The 27,778-nt window shown below is 28.1% G+C and overlaps 1 protein-coding gene across 7 annotated transcripts in view; it reads right to left on the bottom strand.

The window, feature by feature from the left end:
• The window catches only part of LOC129981530 (uncharacterized), a 227,116-nt gene that overhangs the window by 18,951 nt on the left and 180,387 nt on the right, over window positions 1-27,778 (bottom strand). For all 7 annotated transcript variants that reach the window (XM_056092394.1, XM_056092393.1, XM_056092396.1 and 4 more), the window contains 3 exons: window positions 26,773-26,836; window positions 18,198-18,275; window positions 15,358-15,403 (listed from right to left, as the gene is read on the bottom strand). In XM_056092394.1, coding sequence (XP_055948369.1) covers window positions 15,358-15,396 — 39 coding nt within the window. In that variant the 5' untranslated portion in view covers window positions 15,397-15,403; window positions 18,198-18,275; window positions 26,773-26,836. The remainder of the gene's footprint in view (window positions 1-15,357; window positions 15,404-18,197; window positions 18,276-26,772; window positions 26,837-27,778) is intronic.

Genomic DNA, 27,778 nt, shown 5'->3' with positions numbered 1-27,778 from the left:
TGTTGTTTAAGAGATAATAAATTTTGGTACTTTTCCGTTAGCTGGGGGCAAACGAAAGATCGCCAAATAATGCAGAATTCTGCCAAATTTCTTACGCCAAATTCGCGTTTGGTCACGACCCCCGTTAGACAAGGCCGGAAAACTTACGTCACAGAAAGTAATGACGTCGCTCCGAGAGGTTACACGAGTGGGTGCGAATTGGGGGACCGAGGGAGGAATTTCACCCTCTTCAAGTTTACTGATAAGAAACGAACTCTTTTACTCCCACGCCATGTTTTAGCCAGTGGCCCTCCTGTGTTTGAGTAGACAGGAAGCGCCATTTCTTATTTGCAAGAAAAATCATTTGGATTACTAAAAATAAGGAATAGAAATGCCTTTGATCTGTTGTGTTCCAAACTGTAATGGAAATTACAGGAATGGCCCAAGAGTTAGTGTTTTTGCCTTTCCTAAAAATGAAGAGCTTAAAAAGAAATGGTTAAGTGCCATACATCGTGAAGGATTTTATCCGACGCAGCATAGTAGGGTAAGCTTATTTAATTATTTTAAACTAATGCTTAATGTTTCTAAATGAAAAATCATTTATTCTCACATTAGAAATTTAACAGCTCAGTAATATCCATTATTCGTGATTTTAATCAAGTGCATTATGAAAAGAATTATTTTATAAAATACTGTAATACAGGTAATAATGTTTGTAATTATTGTCAATAATAATTATAATATTTGCCGTAATTATGTTTACATGCTTTATTTACTATTATATCTATAATTACGTTTATATAGGTAAATTTTATTATATAACATAACGATAAAAGCATGAGAGTAAACAATAATAATTATATATTGTTTTATGTTGCATATTTGTTACTGTATTTAAATTAAACATTAAAGGAAGTCAATATTTACGAATAATTTCTTTTACTGTAGGTCTGTGAATTACATTTAAAAGAATGACATTGAAAGAGAAACTAGTCTATTTGATTCGAAGTCAGGAAAATTATTAAGCGCCCCTCTTAAATATCCGAGACTAGTGATTGGAGCAATTCCATATATTTATCATGTAATAACCTTTCATTTCGTGGAAACCATGAAAATAATAGAAAATTCTTATAATAGAAATTTTTGTATGTTTAATCGAATAATTCAGTAAATACAAACTGTGCTAATAAATCATATAAACAGAATTAAAAATTCGAGAATTAGAATTGGGCATCATTTAGCACTGCGATCAAATGAACAAAATATTCCTGCATTATGAAATGAAATCCTTAGCAAAATTAAAGTCTATTCAAAATCATCCAAGTACAGCAGTAACCAAATGGAATATAATCTTGATTTTTCCCCATTAAGAACAAACGCACTTCAGTCATTATTAGGTATGAAAATATTGAAGAGAAAAGATTAAATATAAACGCGTCGTTTATAGGGGTTATTAAAGTAATCATTGTGACTGGAGAAGGATTAGCAAAACCTCTGTTGAAAAGATTAAGTGAGCTGGATTTAAATATTATGAATTGTAGAGGATAGGCGTAAGGCAAAGATAGCAACACGAAACGGAAGTACAAAGTTTTGCAATTTAGAATAGTTGCTCTAAATCCACATGCAATTTATATGTCTTGCACATCATACTTTTTAAATTTATTAATTTGTGATACCATTCCCAGCAGTATATATTGTAATTTTTTTTTTTTTTTTTTTGGATATTACAACTTCTATATGCTTTTTTATATCCTTTTGGAAGCCAGAATGGATTCAGTTAAAGCAATGTATACACAGTTTGAAAAAATTTGTAATGTCCTAGAAGAATTTATTGAGGTAAATAGAGATAGTACAGAGGTATGCGAGGTAAAAATATTGGAATCAATAAAAGAAATGCCATTTATTTTATACTTAATAGTATAGTTTTCAATATTGCCCAAAATTAACACTACCAATGAGCTATTTCAACTAAAAACAGTTGTTTTTTATTCGGCTTTTAAATTGATCAGTAAAATTAAAACTGAAGTTCAAAATTTAAGTACAAAATTCAACACATTTTTAGATGAATCAAAAGTGATAGAATGCAATTTGAATAATTCAGAAAAATTTTCTTAAAACACGAATTTGAAAAAGAAAAAGATCATATTCCGAAATAAAAGAAGATGAAGTTAAAGAATTTGGGTATTAAAAATATCACAGCAATTGATACTGTTATTGTACAGAGAGAAGGTAGATTTAATAATGTGTCAATTTAATCACTAATATAAAAAATTTCAAATTAAATTCTGCAAATTAAAAGTAAGGAAGAAGTGCAGTTGGTCAAGGCGTGAAGAAGCTTACAAGAATTTGCTATACAAATCATCGAAAAAAAATGGTGATTTTTCTGAAGTAATTAAAAGCAAAAACAAATTCATTTAACAAATATACACGCAATAGCATTATATATAATGTTTGTAATTTTTTTTTTTTTTTTACTTTAAAAAAAATTGCGGCTCCAAATGGTTTCTTGCACCCAATCTCTTTTATATTTAAGGCCGGCTCTGATTATAATTCAGAACTTCTGTACCTTATGTGAATAAGAAATTTTGAAATTTTCTAATCAAAAATATTTCGCAACAGATATAATTTTTAATGATGTAGTGAATGAAGAAGAAGTACATCATTATGGCAAAGGCATTTCAGGACATAAACTGGAAAATGTTTATAGATTGGCAATCTGGTCTGCAGTCAATGCATTATTGAATAATTACATGATAGTTTGAAAAGCTCTTCTAAAACCGTAAAGGAAAGAAAATTTGATAAATTTAGTAAAGATATTTCTAACAAAGTAATGATAAAATATATAGTTAAATAAGAAAGCTCTTCTAATGTTTCAAAGATTTATTGGATATTTTTTTGAATAGAATACTGTTTCGTGAAATATTGTTTTTATTGCTTTCTTGGAGTTGACGCCACGGCAAATATTCATAAAACCATTATTGTATGGAATTGTTTTGAAATTAATCAACAAAAGCATTGCAAATGTATTTTTTATATTATAATTTAAAAATTTATGTACCATATATGAAGAAGAAATTTTGAAATTTTCTAATCAAAAATATTTTGCAACAGATATAATTTTTAATGATGTAGTGAATGAAGAAAATAGTTTTAAATCTAAGGGAGATACACCTACTGGGAAACCTGCCCTGCACTTAATGCAAAAAAGGTAATGCATACCAAGCACCGTACCTCCAGGGTGATGTGGAAAGCGGCTGCATTTTAATTATTAATGAATTCTACAATATATGTGTGTTGAATTGCATGATATGGAAGTATATGAAATGATATTAACAAGTGAAAAGTAATTTCTCTTCACTCTCTAGCGCACAGAGACTTGACGTTAAGGGAATGGAGTGTGCCGTCTCGTCGTGACGTCACGGAAACCCGCAGAGGCCTTGTCTATCGGGGGTTGTGGTTTGGTTCACAATTTGTTAGCTGGGCGCAAGCGAAAAATGGCCAAATAATGTAGAATTCCGCCAAATTTCTTACGCCAAATTCGCGTTTGGTTCACAATTCGCGGCATTTGCGCCCTGCTAACGGAAAAGTGCCTAACTTTTTATTAACATAGAATAACTGTTCATTTCAGTTGCACGAAATTTTGTTTAAAAAAACAACTTAAATCAGCGGGCGTGGTTTCCCCAGAAGTTTCTCGCATACTTTTTAATAAAGGTGTTATCCCAGAGCATATCTTGCACAGCACTGGTGTGCAATACTAACGTTTGGCGTGAATTTAGCATTTTTAATGAATCTATTGTGCAATTCTTGGCGATTAATCATTGACATGCGGTAAATAATATCTGAAAATCGAATTTGTGTTTGAGACAAATTTTTTCCAACTGATTGAAGCCAAACTTTGATGCAAAACTATACTTAAACTATACTATACTCACAAAATCCCATATCAAATTTGATCAATTTAAGTCACTGCGTTTTTGAGTTATCGTTTTTACATGTTTCTGAACGTACAGAGCGACAGACGATCAACCCCTTGTTGGATTTGGTTCAAAATATGACAGACGCCTACACTATAGATGTCTGTCAGCTATAGCTCTCTTTGTTTTGTAGTTATTATATTAACTTGTATTCGAACAGTCTGACAGACAGACTTCTTCTAAACGGATTTAATTCAAAATTTGATAGAGATATGTAAATTTGATTTAAAGACCATAAGTTATCTTTGTCACAGACAGACAGACGGACATCTTTCAAAAATATATTTTTCGAACTCCGAGAGGTCTAAAATGTGGAAATTCGTTGAAATCTCGAGTTCGATTTTTTTTTGACGATTACTAAACTTTCTCAATACTATGTTTACTAGAAAGTAAAAATGACACTAAAATCTAGAAATAGTGTTATAGTATATGAGTGTTAATTTTTAGAAAACACTGTGGAGATAATATTTTGCCCCTAATGTTTTAATTTATGACAAATTGCTTACATTTGCGTACTTAGAAAACTATTAAGAAAAATGATTTATGTTTCATTTTGAAGTCAGTTACTGTCATCCACAGAGCTAAAAGCCGTATTTTAAAATTCCATTTCTATGAAGTCCATTAGTGCGCAAGTATTCAAATCGCCAACGGGTGCCAAGTTTTCCAATGGCTGCAAAAAGAAACAATGCAATATCACAGTTAAAGATTGTTTTCTTAAAATTTAAACGAATTTCCATTTTTACCAACGAATTCAAGAATTCCCCCTCCCCCCTTCAAAATTTTATCTCGTTTAATCCATTTACCAAAGCATATATTTTAGCAGCTAATTTACTAGATGGCAGTGGCGATTTGGCGTCCGTTGGCGACATAAAGAGGTACTGCTTAGATTTCACAAGAATGAAATTTTAGGTATGATTTTTTTGCATTGCACAAAAAAATATGAATGTATTAAAGGGAAAAAAATGTCTGAAGATTGTCATTTTCTGATGATTTTAAATTGACCAAACGAAGAATTAAATCTATCTTATAAGATTAACAGAGCCATATAAGTTTTAGATTAAGAGATTTTTTTTTTTGTTTTTATACCTCTCCAATTTATTCTATTTCCTTTCGATCTAAATTTTTTTTAAAAATTTCTTTTCGATTTTTTTTGAAAAAAAAAATCGATATTTAAAAATTGCATGAAATTTCCCTATTACATATTTGATTACTTGTATAAAACAGAATTAGCTCAGATTTATTGCAATATTTATAAATTCTCGAAAAGCAATAATACAAATTATATATATTTTTAAAAAAACCTATATCACTTGTACCAAAGAGGAGTTGCAATACCAAGTAATTTCAAAGCAGCATGTTATAATAGAGATAATTTTATATAATGCACTAATCTTTATTTCAAGTCACTTTTAAAAAAACTATTTTTATAAGGGAGGAAAAGAAAAATAGATACCAATCAAAATTGTATAAAAAGTTATCATCGATAGATTCAAAGAAACACAGAAAGCGAATTCCATGCGAAAAAACGGTAATTACTCAAAGACACTATTGCGAAATATTTCTCAAAATAAAGTTAAAATCTTTCACAGCAGAGTCATTCAGCTCAGAAACTTCTCAACCCGATTACGGGTCATTGATTGAAGCCTAAAACACCAGGAAGCTACTGTGAACAAATTTGAGAAATTTGCAGATCGGCCAATGTCCTGACACCACTATAATTAAAAAAAAAACGTTAGTTCAAAAGATTCAACGAAACACATTCATTGTTTGTTCAGAAGGTGTGAAAAGATCAAAGTAAATACATAGCCAATGCTTTTTTTTGTGTTTTTTTTGCGTTTATTCGACCTTTTCATTGCGCTTCCTTGTTATTCATTCTATAATTTATCTCAGTTTTTTTTTCTCGACGAAAAGTTTTCAACAAAACTCGGAATCAACGGAATGATTCCTCGAATGTTTACCTTCTCCGGAATTGAAAAATTGGTTTTTATAATTGCATTCAATTAAAATTTCATTGAAAAAACGTGTATTTATTTTCAGAAGAACTTGCTAGCAGCTTCGAAAAATTCTACTTATTCGCAACAGTAGAATTTTTTCGAATTCGATGTTTTGAATTTTACAAAAATGTGGTTAGTTAAAAAAATATTCTTAAAGATAAACTTTCGATTTGAACGAACACTAGATAAGTTGCAGCCGCACAGAAACTAAAAATAGTACTTGTTATTCTTAGGTGTAGTTTTACGCAGTATATGCTTAATAAACCCAATAAATTTGGCATCAAATGCATGGCTTTGGCTTGCATCAGATGTCAACAGCAAATATATTTTGAATGGTTTTCATTATTTGTTGAAAGATGCACAACGACCATCGTCAACGCTTCTGAGTGAATACGTTGTTCTTACACTTGTCCAGCCATCTAAAGGATGTGGAAGAAATATTACGGCCGATAACTTTGTTTACTAGCATTCAGCTAGCGACAAAATTATTGGCTAAAAAACAATTCTAGTTAGAACTATTTGAGGAAACAAAAAGGAGCTATCAAAAGCAAACAAACAAAAGAAGGCTAACATGCCTTGTTTTTCAATTCTTTTATATAAATAAAAGAATTGTGTTCTTACAATATATAAAAGTAAACCAAATAAAAGAGTGGCTGTTCTAAGCTCAAAGCACAAATTTATGAAAATTGATAAAAGTAATAAACTTTTACCAGAATCTATCAAATTTTATAATAACTCAAAATGTTTAGTTGATATGGTGGAACAAATGGCCAGAAAATATACAGTAAAAACCAGTTCTCGCAGATGGCCCCCTACCAATATTTTTCAATGTTTTAGATTTGACTGTTATAAATGCTTAGATCCTTTACAAAGAAATGACAAAAATAAAAATACAATGAAAAGTGTTCTTGTTTAAATTAGCAGAACAGCTTTCCATCGAATATATAAATGCAAGACAGAAGATTTCACCAGACCCTGAAGATCACAAAGGTCAGCTACAGCATCATCAAATGCAAACCATCCTAACAGAAGCAGAATTTGTCAAGTACGACTTTGTCACAATAACAAATTAAAAAATATTTGTGAAAAATGTAAAAAGTGTGTGTGTGAAAAATGTATGCATGAAAGAATTTCCATTTTAATTTGTAAAAAATGTACGAATAATAATGCATAAAGCCCTTTTTTCTTGTTTTTCAAGTGCAGTAAATTTTCTTTATTATTTTTATTTAATAATAACATATCATATAACTTTAAATAATATAAAAAATAAATTTTAAATAATATATTTTACTCATTAGTTATTCTTTCACAAAGCAATCATTTTGACTGCTTTTGGGTAATGTATATTCTAACTTTCAGTGTTTCTAAATTGGTGTTAAGAAATCGGAGAATATATATTTTAAAGCAAGATATTGAGAATGTTTTCACTCCATTTAAAAGATTTAAGAGAAACTGCTTGTGTCATTTTATAAAAAAAAATAAAGCTCCATTATATTATTTAATTAGGCGCCGTTGCGTCGTCATCTGCTCAATCAGGAATATTGTGTGTATTCAATCTAAATCTCTTATGCATAATTATGACAATATTATGTGATTAGGTAAAATAAATATGATTACTTATTTTTTTAAAGTGATTTTACTATATACAAGCAATTTTGTTTCAAAAAATAATCAACTTTGAAGAATAGCAGATTCTCCCTAAGTTCAATGCTTTTTCAAGTAAAGAAATCATTCTAAATTTGAGAATAAATTGAGGTAATAAATCGACCGAATTTACTTTACAAGACATTTCAAGGGCTCAGAAACTATATTACGACATTAGATTACGCCCATAAGCTACTTTGAAAGATATTATCTAAAATAGAGTAAATCAGATTCGTAGTGTACACATTTGTCATCCATCTTGTGATTTAACTGAAGGAAACAAGAATGAATCATATGTAAAGAGGAAGCCAACCTGAACAAACTGTCCTTTCTCCTAAGGCCTTTACTGAGTAATACTTACTCTTTTATATTGTGATTTTGGCGAAACTAAATTTCTCAACACAAAGAGACACAAATAACTTTATTTATTGCTCTTACTTTCTGTAATATGATGTCTATATGCATACTGATTTAAAATGTCAGAAAGATTTAGAAATTTCTTGTTTCGTAAGATATTTGATAATAGATATTATTTACATGAATAGTATTAATCTTATTGACGTGTCAGATGTTGTTTAATCATTCAGATGACCATGAATATCTGTATCGGGGAAATAATATTTATTAATAGTAAAGTTTACAATTAAATTCACCAGGTGATTCTTCAGTTGATATAACAATGTGCTACTTAATACAAAACAGTAGTAAAAAAATGGCTTAATAATGCTCAATATGCTGTAGGATAGAGTAATTGGATAGTAGGATATAGTAATAATAGGAATGCTCAATACGGCTTAATAATGCTCAATATGTTGTAGGATATAGTAATTGGATAGTAGGATATAGTAATAAGAGTAATGCTCAATACGGTTTAATAATGATCAATATGCTGAAGGATACAGTAAATGGGAGGTAGGATATAGTAATAATAGTAATGCTCAATATGGCTTAATAATGTTCTATAGGAATTATTTAATAGAAAAGTAAAATTTATTAATAGCAAAGTTTACAGTTTAAATCACCAGATGATTCATTAGTTGGTACAGCAATGCGTTACTTAATACAAAACGATAGTTAAGAAATGGCTTAATAATATTTAGTACGCTATCCTTCATTGAAGAACATAGTTATTAGACAGCATACTTCTCTCAACATTAGGTTATATTTATAATCAGTGAAAGAGTTTTGACCCAGCAGAATAAGTAGCTACCTAGACCAACCGATCTGATGGAGGAAGAGAAGGCGGGCGCAGACAGGCGATTAAAAATTATTAGCCTATTTATCAAGTAAATATAAATGAATTATGTTAACACTTTGGAGAGTGTATATATGGATAATATTAACATTTTTGCCAAGTATAATTAGTCATGTTTCCATCTGTTTCACTATATTCCCTTATTTGTTACGTCTTTTAAAGGCTTAATCCCTGTTTGCGTGCAAACCAGAATGCCCCTCTATTCTGAGTCACAACATAAACAGAAAAAAAAAAATCAAAAAGTTAACAGTGTAAAGTAATTGAAATAAAATAAAATATTAACATGTTGATTAAAGTTTAAAATGTACTGAAATTTTAATTTACAATCTTACAGAAAAAGGACATCATAATTTTCTTTGTCTCTGACCGCAAAATGCCTAAACCACCACAGTTTGTAATTGTACGATAGGACATACTGAACAGGAATATTGAAAAACACGAAAGTTCAATTTCAAAAAAAGTTCTTATGCCGTGTAAGATTTGAGTTACGTTATTGTGTATAAAAAATCATCTATATTACTTACTTTCTTAAATAAAAAGTACATAGGAAACCAAGCTTCACTCGGCAGGATTATTTATTTATTTATTTTAGAAAATATTTAGGTAAAATCACATACTGATTACATATGAATATTTTTTCAATCTTAACTATTTATGAACTGGTCATTTAAATAAAAAAAAATCATGAACACACTTAGTTTAACATGTCATTCGAAACATCTACTTTATGCATTATTGCTATTGGATGTAAGTCATATCACTGACTCTCCGACCCGCCCGAAGGCACACGGATAAAGAATACTGAATGACCGGACCGCCGCAACAACAACATTGGCGGGAACTGTGGTTGGGTCCTAAGGGCCATCACCGGCCATGGTACAACTCTTTCCGAAGGAAGTATGTTCCACTATCAATGAGAGGAGCCAGATCTCCCACCTTTTATGTACCCACCAGGGTGGTGAGATCCAACCACCATGCCGGAAGCATCTCATCCTCATTTCGAGGTGCCCCCCCCGGGGGGTTTGCTATTGGATGTAAGCCGAACATAATCGTATTTGGATAATGTCATATAACGTCGTCTCACATCATTTTGAGGTATCAGTAGGTTATCATCCAATGGCAACAATGCAAGTACCACAAACATTTACGAGATGGCGCTATATGACGTCAATACGAGAGCAAATAAAAAAAGCTCTAATAGTTTTTTTTTTTTTTTTTTTTTTTTTTTTTTTTTTTTGTGCGTGTGTGTGTAAAATCGCGTTTCTTCCGGAAAAACTTAAATATAGATAAATTTAAAAAGCAAACCCTTATCAAAATATAAAATTTAATCCAAATCGCTAGAGTTGTTTCCGAGATACATGAAATATATTTATATATATACGAGATCTGCTAGTTTAAATTTAGAAGAAGTGGCATCTGCATAAAACATTGTTAAAATTATGATTATAGTAAAATTTATCTAATCTAAAAAGCTAATTGGCCATTAGATTGCATAAAATTCAATACAGTGATAATAGATTCATACTTTTACAGAATTTTATACCAGAATTGAAATATATTTTCCTTAGGATCACTGAAAAACATACCGAGAGTGAAGTAAAAAAAAAGCACTAATATAAAGAATACGCTATTTTCACTTTCAATTCCACACTTTAAATTACTTTAGCTGAGCATTAGAAATAGTAGTTCAATAAAAGGAACCATTAAATATAAAAACCACATAAAAGAGATAATGCATTATTATTGCGTTTGAAGCTAAATGTTTTGGACATTGACTCATGTTTCCTTTCAGCTGCAAGGCCAGTGTAGGCAAACAAAGGTGGGTGAACCGCACTATTCGGAAACGTAGGCAGCGCAGAGAAAATACTTTCGCTCTTCTGAACTTTTATGAACTTTCACGTCCCAGACTCGAAAGCTGTTACGACCCACAGCTAGCTGCCCACATAACGTTAGGGTTGGTCCCGGAAAGGAAGGGTACTTTCGGTTTCGAAATTCAAGTTAGTACACCTCCATTTTTACCGAGGGAAATCTTGTCTTGCCAAACATTTGGCGAATGTTACAAGATTTGCTTGAGAATCATACGACATACAGCTGATGAAATCGCAGAAATGTTTTTGTATCTTTCTTAATCTTTAGTATCGAAATTGAAATCAAAAGATCTCTATCTTATAAAACACCTTTTCTGCCGAAATCAGTAGAATATTATAAAAATATGATCAAAAACTAATTCGTTTATGAAGTATAATAATAAAAACGCATTTGAAATTTTCGTTGATTCTATCTTAGTTTTATTTAAGATGTAAACCATATTTTGAGAAAAGAATCATGTTTTATAATGCCTAATTTGACATATAATTCAAATTTTGACATGCAGTTCATGACTTCTTATTATTAGTGCCGAAGTTAAAATTTCATCTACATTTTTTACGTCAAAATTCATACTTTAAAAAGTCTAACCAGCCTGAAAAAACATTAAAGTTTATTATGAGAGAACAATTAAAGAGAAATCTATGGAATGATTCTACTTTATTCGATTTTGAAATTTAAGTCAGCATACTACAATTTTTTCTGAGGAAAGAATCTGATCCAAGGACATCGAAAGCTTAATCTAGATTTATAATTATTGGCATAGAATTATAAGATCAAAATGATTTTTATTACTTTAATCATTACAGTTCCAAATCAAGTAAGTATAACAATTTAGTATAGGTCAAGTCAGTAATATTCTTAATTCAGAAAATTTGAAAAATTTGAAAGACTGTTAATTTGCATTACGAGCTAAAAGATTAAAAAAATGGAATTGCCTCAGTCACTTTCTTACTTTTAATTTTGAAATTTTACCTCTAAAATTTATCATTTCTCTCCCCCCCCCCATCTTTTTTAAAAGAAGAGTCCTTCTGCTCTGAGAATGTGGATTCGTGTTTTTATGGAACTAAATGACAAGGGAGAGTTTGAATATTAATCAACTAGCATTTGGGTTAGCTTAAACCATTCAATCATCATTGGCAAATTGCCTCAGGATGATTGAGCTGTTTTTGGATTCCATGCGATTGCTGTATCAAATTAAAAGCTGATTAATGTTTTAATTTTGCGTATCAGACCAGAAATACTATAATTTGATTTGAGGGAAATATGAAACCCGAGCAAAACAAATGATGGGTTAAGATTTTTTTTTTAGATAAAAATTCTTCATTTATATTTTTTCGTAGATGAAATATACGAAAAGAAAGTATTGTAATGGTAAAAAAATTGGAACTCAAGATTTTGACGAATTTTAAAATTTCACCCCCCCCCCCTCCCCGGGCAGAAAACACATTTTGGAATTATATCTATCGATGAACATGAGAACTTAACGCTTTGAACAAGGTGGGTGAATTGGTATATGGTCTCTACTTCCAATTTATCGATTTCTACCAATTCAATTAGAGAATGTGCGTCTGTCCACCTGTCCGAATTTAAGTTAACACAAGAGTTAGAAAACGAAGAGAGTAAGATGAATAAAATTTGGAATACAGATTTATTATCTAAAATGCAGATCCTTAACAAATTTGGAACAAAATACGTCTGAGGGTTGACCATCTGTCTATCTGTTTTTACACATGTAAACGCAATAACTCAGGAAAGGCCATGATTAAATTATATAACATTTTTTACATGATTTTGCGATTACAATTGTATTTCTCTGTCAAATTTTGGTTTTAATCAGTCGGAAAAAATTTGCAAAATACAAATCCCCACAAAAATCTTTTTAAATTTTTAAAAGAAATTGGTTTTTATCATATTATTTAACATTTTATTATGTTACCACTTTTTATATCTTGTTTACTATGTTAAGATATATTGCCATGTAATTTTATCTATCAGTTTCTACTTTTACATAATTTTACATAAAAACACGGTCTTTATACTTTAATCGTATTTCTGGCGCAGAATGTCAGGTTTGGCTTTTGCGCCACTAAACCTCACAATCCGGTTTTCTGTATCTATCCATTATGCGTATTCCAATGATTAATGGTAAAAAAATTTAAAGCTGCACTCCAACAGGCACTTTCGTATCTATTATATGCCAATAACATACGATTAATAACATATAAATACAATTATTAGAGAATATGCAAGAAAGTTTCGAGGACACCACTGCTTCTGGTTTAGTTAAGAATTCTCTTATAAAATTTCGTTCGAATGTTTATTAAGAGATTTATATAAACATTTTATGGGATACAAGATCATACAAATGTTCTGTTCTATTTACTAAAAGCTTTCTATGTTAAGCAAATTGTCTTAAGATATTTTAAAATATGATTCAACAGTGCTATTATATTATTCATAGAAATACTTAAACATGTGGTCGATGACGAAGAAACATTTGATATATTTTATCTAGCAAAGTAGTTTTTATTTGGAAAAGTTCAAACTTTTAAAATATTTTCTATGAAAATTCTTATTTAAGAGAGATGGCATTAAAACAGATTTAAGTGAAAGAGTTTAGGATTTTAAAAATAAAAAAGAGAATTTAGAACGATGAACTGTTTTTAGACGCAATATAATCAATCAAATCTTTTAGTTATGATTTTGTTTCAAAAAGCGAGAACAAAATATTTTAGAAAAGATGAAAATTTCTCTTCCTTGTATAGAAAAGCCGTCATTTTTACTGTCAAATGTTTATTCTGAAACTATAATTTGAATCAAACCGATAAATTTCAATCGTACACATTGTATCTTAGCTTGAGAAAGAAAAGTTCAAAATAAGATGAATGATCCAGCAAAAGAGATTAGATAAATATTTAAGAAACTTGTATGTAATAAATAATAATTGCGAAAGACAAGCAGTTTAGTATGGGTTACTTCAAAGAGCAGCTAGCGATGAGTTAGAGCAATACAAAACAAGTTTAAACATTTTTTTTTTATTGACTCACTGGCAGTTTACAGTAAAAAAAGAAATTATTTTCTAAAATACATTTAAAATAGCCCAGAAAAACATTTTCATTTGAATTGAACGTATTATTAACAAAACGAATTTTTCAAATGTAAATATCTAAAAAATATATATTTATGTAAAACAAAATCAATTAAACATTATCAAAGTATGTTTATAAGAAAAATTAAAACATTATTTTTAGAAAAATGAAAAAAAATATATATATATATACTTTTAAAGATCTTTAGAAAAAGAAGGATTCCTACTTCTTTTTTTATATTTGATTTATATTTTTACAATGCTTATTTTATGCACATTTAAATGAAAAATTAATATAAAACGTTTCTAAAAATTCATTGTTTTATGTATTAAGAATAAGTTAAATAAAGAAATTGATTAAACAGCAATTTATATCGATTCAGAATGGTACATTAAGACATTTGTTTTGGGAAAAAAAACCTTTATTTATGGTAGATAAAACAAGAAAAAAAGAGGGGAAATAAATTTATTTTAATATATTGTCTGGTAATATATAAGAAGAAAGGTAAGGTTTGGTAAGAAAATATCTTTTTGTATTAAAATTTTTCAATTTATTTTAATTAATTTACCTTTTTATAATTGGCATTAATATTAAATATCGAGCAAACTATTTTTGGAAAGCATGGTTAAATATTAAATATTTTAAACTGCTATTTTTTAAGATTTATAAAGATTTTTTTTTAGTATATCGGATATTAAATACTTTTCATGAGGCTTGATTCGGAAACATTGTTTCGTACAATTTTGTAGTCAGAATTCTGAAAATGCCATGAAGCATATTCGTAACTAGAAAATTCAAACATTTCTAATTCTTTTAACTCAATTTTGCATTTACTTTGAAAGAAACAGTTTTCTTTTATATAAATATGATGTGCAACAAACAAACCTAAGACTAAATAAAGAAAAAGTATAGCGTATTCAATAATTTTTTAAAGAAAAGATAGAATAGTTTCATTTTTTTTTTTTAGAATTCATTTTTGCAAAACAAGAATTAACATTGATCTGTTTCATAGTAAAAAATATTTCTATATTTGAAAGCTAAATTTCAAAAAAGATACTTTAAATAAAAACGATGCCTTTGTTATTTATATAGTATATATATTTCCGTTGTAAAAAATTAGCAGATTAAATTTTGTTTTGCAAGTAAAATTACTTAAAAGTAATAATATACTATGTATATTTGTAAAGATAATACCCAAATGAAAATTATACATAGTACATGATGTAAGGGGTCTTACAAAATGCAATGTTTTTTTTCCCTAAAAAAGTATATTATAATTTTATTTCATTTTTTTAACGTTAATTATTTTTGGTAATTATTTTAGAAAATAAATTTCATTTTTGCAAATGAAAATTCAATGTTACTACACATAGGATTTTCCTTTGCATTTCGGTAATGCTAAGTGTTGAACAAAAAGAGATTTTGATTTAATAATCAAAATTAAAAAAAAAAGATTTGTTATGAAACAGGTTCAACTATACTTAAAAATATTAATAACTTGATAAATATTGGTTGTTATAACCATTTAAGAAACAATTATGTTTAATACTTACGGCTTCAGAGATGAATAACAATATTGGTAGCACCTTCATGGTCCACCTACATTAAAAAAAGAATATAAATAAGAATCGGTATAAATGGATAAATTTGGATATTTTTTTTCAAAAAATTATTAAAAGCTAGAAATAGAGACTAAAAGTTAATTATTTATAACTTATAAATATCAGTGAACTAAAATTCATTGCAACTAGGGCAGACTTTAAGCACATTCAGCATCTAATTATTAATCTTTTATACTAAGATTTTTCACTTTTTGTAGCAATCAGAGTTGTTTCATTATACAAGAAATTTTGAATCTTAACAACTTATTCTTTGCAACTATTAAAAAAAGGTACATGACAAGAAACAAAACTAATAAAATATAAATAATTATCATTCTAACTATTCAATGGAATTAATTTCTCTCTTCGTTTATTATAGGGTGCCTAATTTTACTTTCCTTTCCTATTATATTGGCCCAAGTGACATGTGACGCTAATCAATTGTCATGTGATCAATTGTCTTGTGTGATCATGTGACGCTAATTCAAGGGGCTGCGAATGAGACATGGAGCTTTGTTTGAGAATAATTTTTTTAAATAAAAGAAACTGCCTCTTCTGAAACTATGAAGCGTCGATTTCAACGTCAAATTCTTCATTAATACAAGTTATTGAATACACATGTTTGTAAAAAATGGAATTCCGACATCTATTTTTCATTCACTTTTTCGAGTGCAAGTTTTGGAATGTTGCACACATGGTATGCTCTCGGTAAGCTAATTTAATATTTTCAGCAACTTAATTATCAGGGATTGGATCAATTTAATAAGATTTTTGATACCATGCAAGTGACGCCAAAAATTGATTTCAAAATAAAAAGAATATAATAATAAAAAAATTATAGTTTTCCACACTAATATATAACGCAATGATATAACATTTCAACTGTTTTCACAGAAAACATGATACTTCATATAATTTCTTATCTAGACTCAAATTTCCTATCTAGACTATCAAGTATGAAACCTTTTTTTTTAAATTGAAGTTTAAAGAGAAGCTAAGATTTTATTTATTTTGAAAAAATTGCACATTCATTAAAAGATATAAATCTTCTAAATGTAAATATTTTTTTCTATAGGATTGAATAGTTGAAACGATTTAACGTTTGAACTCTTTTCGCAGAAAAACATGATAATTTCCATAATTTTCTATCTAGATTATCAAGTTTGAAACTTTTTAAAAAAATTAAAGTTTAAATTGAAGCTAAGATTTCATTTACTTCGAAAAAACAGTACATACATTGAAAAATATAAATCTTCCAAGGGTAAATAACTTTTATATATATAGCATTGAATAGTTGCAAATGATATAACGTCTGAACACTTTTCATAGAAAACATGACGCTTCAAATAATTTCCTATCTAGAATATCAAGTTTGAAACTTTATTTAAAAAATATGTTAAAGTTTAAATTAAAGCTAAGATTTTATTTACTTTATAAAACTTGAACATTCATTGAAAGATATAAATCTTCTAAGGGTAAATAATTTTTTTTCTCTATAGCATTGAATAGTTGCAAATGATATAACTTTTGAACTCTTTTCACAGAAAACATGACACTTCATATAATTTCCTATCTAGATTCCTTTGTTCGTAATAAGAGATCCTAAAAGAAGAATCATATTCAAAGAGGTTCCTGAATTATGGGCCGGACATTTTATATATTGCATTTATCATGATTACTCGACCCTAAAGGTTAAAGTCTCAGTTTGGAGCTTCTCCTAAACATTTTCTTGCTTTTTTGATCGTGGTCTTCAAACAAAGAGGTCTGTGACTTATTTATGAGGAATAAGAGTGAAAGTTATATTCTCATGGTGCAACCGGAAGAAAGTAAAAGGCATCTTTATGTGAGCGTGCATTCTTCGTCGTATCGTTTAAGAGAGAGTATCGTGGAAAATGTTCCAACATATATTTTCGTTAAGTGCTAACAATTGTGTCATGTTATTACTGATAAACAGTTCATTTTCCTGCACTTAAATTGCGTTTTTCTTTCAAAAATTTCATTATTGTAATTTAAAAAAGTATTAAGTATTATTTATTAAGTGTTTCATTTTTGTTTTTGAGTTAATTGATTTCATTTAAAAGTATCCTTTAAAATTTTCTAAAACGGCATTCTGGAATTTCAAAACTTGAAACGTTCTGAAGGAGATTTTATTAAAAAGAAATATTAAGTATTAAATTTCATTTTCGTTTTTGAATTCATTAACTTCATTTAAAAGTTATACTTTAAAATTTTAATAAAGAGATTTCATTAAGAGTAAAATGTATCGTTAATAAGAGTCGTTATATGAAATTTCAAAGAAAGTATTGATTAAACTAAATAAAATATCTATGACAAAAAATGGAACTAGATATAGGAAAGATTTTTGTTTCTTCAGTATTTACTTTTCTAATGTCCAGTATTTTAAACCAAAATGGCAAATTTTCTAGAAAATTTTTCACAAAGATACTCTACATTGTTTGATATTTATACCAAAATGGCAAATTTTCTAGAAAATATTTCACAAAGATTTTCCACATTTCTGATATGCTTACTAACTTTTCCATTTATTATAATTCGTTTATTCTTTTAATTGTTAAACAAATAATAAATAATTCGTTATTCATTTACGCTCGAATCATATTACTATCTGAGCCTATCAAACCTTCTCTAGTCCAAATTAGAACAGAAAAGCATAGAAAAGCATCTGTTCCCTTAATGCAAATGACATCACAAATCCGGAAAGTATCTTAAAATTTCTAAAATTGTGGATGGTAAAAGTTTTATGATAAAACTATCTTAGATTTAATACTTACTAGTTATTGCTCAGCTATTCAAAAGGCCTGCTAATAAATATTAAGGCATTTTCAGAATCCTCCAGCTTGTTTCTGTAACTAAAAAAGATTGAAATAAATTTATGTGTGGCATCTACAAATTCTCTTGTTTTAAAACTTGTACAAAAGCATAACATTGAAAATCGGGTAGCAATCTCAAAGATACATTTTTTTAAAAAAATTTCAGCAAAACTGATTGTAAAGATTGCTGATAATTCAAAAAGAATTAAGAATGTCTGTTTCATTTTTTATCTAAAGTTTAAATGCTAAACAAACAAACAAAATATCAGTACAAAGGTAACCATAGACTGACTACTCTGCTCCGCCCAAAGGCACACTGAAAAACTTGAATAACCGGACCTCCGCAACAGCAACACTGGAGGGAACTGGTTAAATCCTAAGGGTTATCACCGGCCACGGTACAACCCTTCCCTATGGAAATACGTCCTGTTATCGATGAGAGGTAGCCTACCGTCCCACCCTTTCGTATACCCACAAGGGGTACAAAAACCAACCATCATACCGGAAGCTTCTCATCCTCAATAACGAGGTGCCATCTTCCCCAAGGTGGAACTCAGTACACAGGGAAAAAAATGTTTATTCTGGAATTTAACTCATTTGACAGATTGCGTATTAATACCGTCTTCGTATTCTGTTTTAAATACAAAAACTTAACAAGAGAAACATTAATAAGGATAATTTATAGTTTAAAATATAATTTTTTAAATTTCATTTAGCTCAAAATTTTAGAATTTCTTTCTCAGTACATTTTTATATATTTTTATTTATTTTTTGCATAATTATATTTATTGGATCAATATAATTTCAATCTGTGTGATCATATAATGAAAAAAAAATATATGTAATATATATGACCATAATGTAAAATAATTCGCATATATTAGAATGTAAATTTCCTTGGCAATGATGTTTGATGATCTTTAATTATTGCAATTAATTGCATTTTGAAAACCGATACAGTTTTAGAATAAATCGGGTTCCACCTTATTCTCTTTGATATTTTATGTATCACTTATGAATGACTTTATCAATAATCTTCTGAAAAAGTTTAAATTATATTATTTTGATAATTTAAAATGCAAGTTAATTTAATGGATTTTTGTAGCTTCTGATTTTTGAAGACTTTTCAAACAGGATTATGTACAGTTACTGAATACACCTCTAACGGTACAAATGGATTATTTTGGTTTAAAACAAGGCTTTCTTTGTACCCAAACAATTTTCACATCAATTTTTTGTTTGAAAAAAATGTAATATTTTCCCAAAATAGGAAATAAAAGAAAAATCGAATCCATCCATTATTATTAAATGATTAAAAAAAACCTTGAGCCATTCAAGTTTTCGTGATTTTACTTAGATTTATGATCAATAGTTTTTAAGAGATCATGGCTTAAAGAAAGATTAAAAAGTTACTACAATTAAAGAAGAATAGAATTATAGCTCCTATCAACAATGATTTTTCTTTTATGCCATTTAATAGGTACAGTAAATTATGCAAATGGCAAATTTTAATTACTGGAGCACAGGTGTCAAAAAATGTGGTGGAACAGAATTCAGAGGAGGCACTGGCTCACCCTGGAGTGTCTAGACAAATATGATCATGATGATGAATTTATGCCAATCATACAAAAATATTTTAGGGATAATTACGAATTTTATTTTACTATAAATATAAAGTGCTTTTGAATTCTAATTCTCGTGTAATTGTTATATAACGCTGGAAGATTAATCAAATTCAGATTAATTAAGTTTAATCATAAAACTAAAACGTTAAGGTATGTGACTACGTTAGGGATGAAGTCTTTTCAAAAACGTCCGAAAGTAACTATATTTTTTAATATTTTCGTAAAAAAGAAAGAAAAAACATCTATAGAACCAAAATATACCAGTTAAGTGGTAAAAGTTTTTTAAAATTTGGAAAAAGAGCTTTTACGGTAAAAAGATGTATAAAGCAAAAATCATCTAGTTTAGAAGTTTATCAAATGAATTGCTTAAAATTTTGCAGATAGCTTAAAAATATATTATCTAGTTTCTGAACTAAAAAAAAGAAGCAGTATTTCTATTCATTCTTTTAATATTGGCGTCCGACTGATAAATAATAAGGAATTTTCGATTTTTTTTCCACATCTCAAAGCATTAAAATAAGCATAAAATATTTCTTAATGGATATATTACTTATTCTCTAATTCAGGAACTGCAGAACATATTGATAAATTATTACACCAAATTTAAACAAAAAAATATGCATTAGATTTTAATTTATGAGGCTTTTCGTAAGAAAATTCTCTCATATTTTAGATTTGAGAAAACAGCATCAAAAATGTAAAATAGCATTAAAAAGTATGTAAATACAAATATAAAAATCAACGTAACTTCACAAAAAATAGACTTAGAAACGAAATTCTAATGGTCTGATAAAGAAACCTGATCAAATATTTTATATATATATATATATATATATATATATATATATATATATATATATATATATATATATTACCTACCTTAATGACACTTTTTTCAGAAAATAAGAAGAATACGACTGGTGATAATAGAGAAATAAGCATATTAACGACTTAGCTCGTTAAAAAAATATCATTCATTAACTGGACAGAGTTTCGATTTGTTAAAAAGTTACCAAAACACTCCGACATACCAATTTTCTTTCACGTTTTGGCATAGCATCATTTTCTTGCTAAATTTAACTATCCTTTCATTTTACAATTTTACATATTTTATTATACTTATAAAATATATAAGTTGGTATTTCAATTTCATTGCCCTATCCTCATATTACCAAGAAACGTAATTCGATTTAAAAAGAAGTTTTGCAAAGATTCCTCGAAGACAATGACCGATATCGTTACGTATTTCTTCAATACGATTTAACAGGATTGTCAAGAACAATACGCATTGATTCACTAAAAGACTGCGGTGCAAATTTCATAGAAAAATGAGGACAGATAATAAGGATCTGAGCATTCCTGTCATGAAAACGCAAGTGAAAGTTCGCCTTTGAGCCACGATTGTAGTTGGGAAAGGTTGGGGACTATTTAATATCTCATTCCATTATACTTTCTGAGGATTATTGAAGTTTCACGCAATGTCCTTTTGTTTTGCTTATAGCTTTCCTTTTCGTGAACCTCATCAGCACTGCCCCTAACGGTATGGCGTGTAATGAGAGAGAAAAAAAAATGTAACTGTGCTGGTCCTTTCCCCTCATTTCGTTTCTCGGCGAAAAACGTGAGGACTAACTTTCTTTCTTTTATTGAGCTGACGGTCACAAGTGCAAAGGTCAAGAATCGTAAATTTTTTGCATTTAGTTTATTACATACCACCCGCAGAACTTCAGTTATACAGTAATGCAGTATTAAGAACTTGTGAAGAAAGTTCTGGTTGCTTCCAAGAATGAAATTCTCAGTGTGTAGTGGAATAAAAATCTTAAAAGATTTGACGAGTTTTTGAGTCTACAAGTAACATAATATTTCGCCAGAAATGGTACTATATTCTTAAAGTGTTAAGGTAATTTTATAATTAATTCTTGTATAATCACTTTCCACTCTAATCAAAACTATGCATACCATCTAACTGCATCTAAGTTTTTGCATTTAGTTTATTACAAACCACCCGCAGAACTTCAGTTATACAGTAATGCAGTATTAAGAATTTGTGAAGAATATTTTGTTTGTTTCCAAGAATGGAATTCTCAGTGTGTAGTAAAATAAAAATCTTGGTTTAAGTAGTTTTGCCAAGTTTTTGAGACTACAAGTAATATAATATGTGCGAGAAATGTTGCTTTATTCTTAAAGTGTTGCTGGAGCTATAGAATAATACTTAATTAATATTAATATTAATAAAGCCACTTTCCACGACAATCCAAATTATGCATATAACTGCATGTTATTTTACATTATAATATGATATGATAACTTCTTTTTTCTCTTGTAAAATGGAAAGTGTTTCTATTAATGCGATATATTTAGTTCGGTTCTTTGTAATATTTCACTTGAACGTGAATTTATTTTATTGCTAGCCGCATTTGACAACCGGCTGGTCGTTAAAACTTTCAATTAAATATTTTATATAATTTGATGTTAATGACTTCTTCAGCAAAGTATTTTTAAGCTTCAATTTTTGATTGATATATAATTTATATTATTTTAGAAACCTCACGCCGTTCTGTTTATTTTGCTATGCTTCTTTCTAATTTCCTTTCAACTTACCTAAAATTAATAATTTACCAATATTTAAAAAAAAAAAAAAAAAAAAAAAAACATGTGCAACTTTAATAGTAACTTTTATCTATAAATTTTAAGTTCTTGAAAAATTCTTATGCTTTTATATTATCGTTGGTGCTATGTTTCATATTCCTTTAGAATTCTTACGTATCTTTGCAATCTTGGAATATATGCTTCGATTTTTTTCAAAAAAGATCATTAAATATACGGCAAAAAAAATTAGTATCAATAAAATGATAATGTTTTGAATTTTTGAAATGATGTAAAAATCATATTTCTTTATTATGACATTTTCGGAAGTTATCGCGTTAAAACTCAAAATGTCGCCCAATTTTAATTTTAAATTAAATTCTAACTAAAACTTCAAAAAGAATCTCTCTAAGTAAGTAACTTTATTTCTCTTTCAAAGTATATATATACTTTAGTAGCGCTACATCAAACGGTCTAGCCAGCAGAGCACCAACACATGCGCGTATCTTTATTATAAGTAAAGATTAAGATTGTTTTAAAATATAGGATCTCCGAAACTGAGAAAGTTCGCTGATTTGAATATTAGTCCTCCCTCCAAATTCCCGAGATTTAATTTTTATCACCTTGAAAGGTTTAACCAAACGATTTTTTTCTCGAATGCGGATTATTTACAAATCTTTACTTTTATCCGTATTAACAAAATTGCAATTAAATATCCGCAATAACCAGTTGTGATACAATTGCAATTAAATATCTGCAATAACCAGTTGTGATACAATTGTAATTAAATATCTGCAATAATCAGTTGTGATACAATTGCAATTAAATATCTGCAGTAACCAGTTTTAACATATTTGCAATTAAACGTCTGCAATAATCAGTTATAAAATAATTACAACTGCAATTGCAATGAAATATTTGCTTTTATCAGTATGAACAAAATTGTAATGAAATATTTTCCCATTACCAAACTGACTTAAATGTTTCAAAGAGCACTAACTCGCCAATTATTCAAATTACTAAAACGGTTTTAGGGCATATCAGAACAAAATCAGACACATTTGGCATGATTGTGTAACGTTTCAAGCAAAAATATAAATTGCCGCAATTTTAATTTGAAACAAATACAGTCCACAAATACATCAGATCTAACAAATTCGATTTTTCTTCCTTTGCAAATTTTTGGGTCATATTTAAATAACAGCAGAAACATTCGCTTGAATATTAAAATATACATTCTATTATACGAACTAAATTTATGTCCAATTTGATTGAAAGTTTACCACGACATTTCATTTTAGAATTTTTGGCACATTTAGATTTTAAAAGATTCAGTTGTGAACAAATTTCAGATAAGAAAATAAAAAATCATTAAAATGAGTTTATAGGTTTTCCAATTAGTATGATGATGGTAATGATGGTTTGCAATTAGTAGGTTTTCCAATTCTCTTTACCATCAATTTGCTTGAGATGTTGGGAGATAAATCTTAAGTCCAATCAATACTAAATTTATGTGCTGGAATTGCAGGGCATCTGGATGCGACTTCTGTGCTACTAAATTACACGGCCTACGCGGAACCTTTTCTAAAGCAAAAATCAATTTAGTAAAGAAGACAAAATGATGACCAACAGTGGAAAAACATGACTATAATATGTCATCTGAATACTAATCAATTTCGGAAAAAGACAAGAAAATCATAATGACCACTTGAAAATGGTCCATCCTTCTCTATTATCTATTAAAGAGGTGTATTCTAGTGTAGGAATGCGTTGTTTTTTTTTTTTAACATATGAAGGAATTTATGACATTAATCATTTCAGATGACCATGACTACCATGGAATTTTCGCATCGAATTGTAATGTCACTGAATAATTGAATACAACGCATAAATATAACATTTATCAGTTTACATATACTGCAGTTCGATGCAGGTGTGACGCATATTAAATATGCTAAGTATTAACTTCGTATAGATTTTAATATTAGCGAATACTGAATTGGTATAGATAGTTATACGTAATTCTAACATAATTAGATTTTATCAATTTATTACTATCTAGAAATTCTTCATGCTTCAAAAATACAGACTAATAAAGTCAGATTATAATAGATTTGCATAAAAAAATAACATTTTATGCATACGTTATTTCGAAAACATATGCATATAGAATCCACCATTTGAAAATTGCATTTGTTGGCACGTGAGTTATCAAGTGAATTTGAATTATTTTAAGGTTATTATTAGAATCAAGAGATTTCCATTATTTTACATTGAAATAAGATATAAAGAAAACAAATATTAAATAAATAGTTATGGAAATTACTTATTTAAAAAGTGAGTTGAATTTTTTTTACATTTAAAAACTATGCAATAATACGCTACAATTTTCTTTCCTTGAATCTTTCATTAAATTCTTTTACTTATCTTTTATTTGCAGATCAAGCATGTCAAACTCATCGGCGTCCATAACAAATATTTTTGCAGTCCAGTTAACATAAAAAAGGTGTAACAAAATTTTTAATACAAATTTCCTAGCTTATTTTTTTAAAATTTCTAATTATATATAAATATTAATAATGAACCAAAAATTCGCTAGCAAATCGAACAAAAAGTTTCGAAAGTAAGAGTTTGAGAACATTTGCAATGACATGAATAAAATAGTAATTTTACAAGGGTGCCTATTCTTTTTAAATTTTAATGCATTCGAAATAAAACTACGTTTAAATAAAAATTTTAATTCTTTTTATTGGCTACATAAATTTAATTGTTTATTTTTTCTGTTGTATATAGCCTTTGGGTTCACCATGCATATCTTAAATATTCATCCGTCTTCCATCCAATGTCTCAAATTACGAGGTTTGACCCAAAATACACCCCCCCCCACCCCTGCTGCTTAAAAATGGGATGTTAGTATAATATCAATAAGCAAAACTAAACAAAGCTTACATATTAATCACGATCTTTGGTATTGAAAACTTTAAAAGTACACAAACGTCTCCCCATTCATTGCAAAATTCAATTGTATTTCAGACACATTTATGCGTAACACGTAAAAAAAAATAATCTAAAAATACTCGCAGAAGTAACGGGATACAATTTCTTCCCATTTTTTTTTCTAAAACATTCCGTTCCACAACTTTGACTTTACAGAAGGCTATTTCTGAGATTTTCCGCCGGATCAAATGATTGGTTTATTTCATTTAAGTTAACTTATTGGAAGAACAGTTTTCATCGAGGTATTTTTTTTTTGATGAACAGCAAACGTAAGGAGAAAAAAACGATTCGATGATTGCAAAGTGGGGGAAAAAAGCCATCAGTTAAAAAAGAAGCGAATGTAAATAAGTTAACTGAAGTTGGGAATTAATCAGAGCTCTAAGTAAGCGTCCAGAAAAAGAAAATATTTGAAGTGCATAAAAATAGCGAAAATAAATTATCTGAAACTTTGCAAACAAATTGGCAATATATGGTTGATGTATTACCAGTTGCTAAGAAAAAATAGACCTCAATTTTAAAAAGATAAAACTTGTTAAACTGGAAAATAATTATTTGTAAATATTAAATTATATTTAATATTAATTTAGTTATTATTTCTCATTTTGAAACATTCAATAGTAGAATTGTCAGATTGTAGTAAAATAGAAAGATTTATTATCTTCGAAAAACATAACATTTTTCAAAAATTGTTGAAATTCAAATGTTACGATAGTTATAAAAATAATATTATTTAGATTTTTGATAGATATTGTGTTAATAAATTAGCAAATTAAAGTTTAATTTTAATCAAATATAAATTTATGTTTCGATATAACAGAAATTTTTAGTTTATATTTATTATTATCTACAAAACAGGAAGCAAGTATGCATTTTTTGATTCAGTATTCAAGGAAACCGCAAATTTTAATAGCATTTCAATTATTGACCCTTAATTAATTACATGACAGTTAAACAAACAAACAGCAACAAAAAAAACCCAGGGTTTTTTTTTTGTTTAATCTCATACGATTTCTTAATTTTCTTATATAAAATTTTCTTATTTTTAATTATTATTATTATGCATTTCTTGCAAATATGCTTAAGTCGTTCGTTTCATGATGAAACAATTGTCAATTACATGCGACTGAATTATAATCTTTTTTAGCAAACCGTATGGATTAATATAAAAACATTAACAAATTCCGAAAGAATAACAAGTAATAAACTGAATTTGCAATAAGATAGAAAATATTGAAAATGATACAGATGCATTTCCTTCTTTTTTTTCCTTACATGTAGAAATTGCAGATTAATGATTAAAAATAAGACAGAAGAATTTTGTTTCCACCAACCTTTTAATCAATTGATTCGATTTCTTGCATCTCTGTACAGGCAGCAATATTTAAGTGATGACTTCTGAAAAAGAATTCAAAAATTTAATAGGTGAATTTTTTTAATGAAATTTATAAAAAAATAACAAAGGTTAAAGACAAAGTTTCCTTAGAATTTCTTTTATTTATACAGATTTTAATTTTTGATCAAACTTCTTTTCTATGCTCTTGTACATCATTCATCATATTATAGTGACTTAATTATTGAATCTGAACTATCACATGGAGTCTACTGTTTTTGTCTTAGTTAATTTGATTTATTATCTGTTAAAATTTAATCAATACAATTACTAACCTTCTACTCCCATTTAAAAAAAATAAATAAAAAGAAATTTTATCGATTCGTAATTTTATAATGGTTTTTAGCTTATTATAGTTTCGATCTAAATTTGCTACTACAAAATTTATTACATTTATTAGAAAAAATAATTCACGATTTTTTTTAAATAATGCTATTATAAACATGCAAAAAATATTATACATAATTTTAGAGTAAAAAAACTCATTTACTATTTTTCATATTCTGTTGTTGTTTTTTTTGCAACATTTTTCGATCATCAAAAAAAAAAAAAAAAAAAAAAATCTTATATATGATTTTAGACTAAAAAGATTCTTTTACTTTTTTTTTTATCAATAATATTAAAAGTGCAACTAATTGGTTAAACATATCTTTCCTTTAACGAATGTGAAGAGAACTGAAAAGATAACTTTTGAGATCGAAAATATCCATTAAAAATATAACAGTAAAAATCGCAACTGAAAAATAATGCAACTCAGAAACGTGATACATGATAAAACATAGAAACAGTAGAACTTATAAATTTTGGATGAAATGATAAAAATATTACCGATATTTATTTTGTAGTCTTATTTAAAACTGATTATTTTGGTTTTAATTTCATTTAAAGACAATTAGCATCTAATAATTAATAGTTAAAAATTAAAAAAATAATTAATTAACTCAGAC

The sequence above is a fragment of the Argiope bruennichi genome, chromosome 8 (assembly GCF_947563725.1).
Source record: "Argiope bruennichi chromosome 8, qqArgBrue1.1, whole genome shotgun sequence".
In the NCBI taxonomy this organism is placed as follows: domain Eukaryota; kingdom Metazoa; phylum Arthropoda; class Arachnida; order Araneae; family Araneidae; genus Argiope; species Argiope bruennichi.
This window is presented reverse-complemented; position numbering and strand designations above follow the sequence as displayed.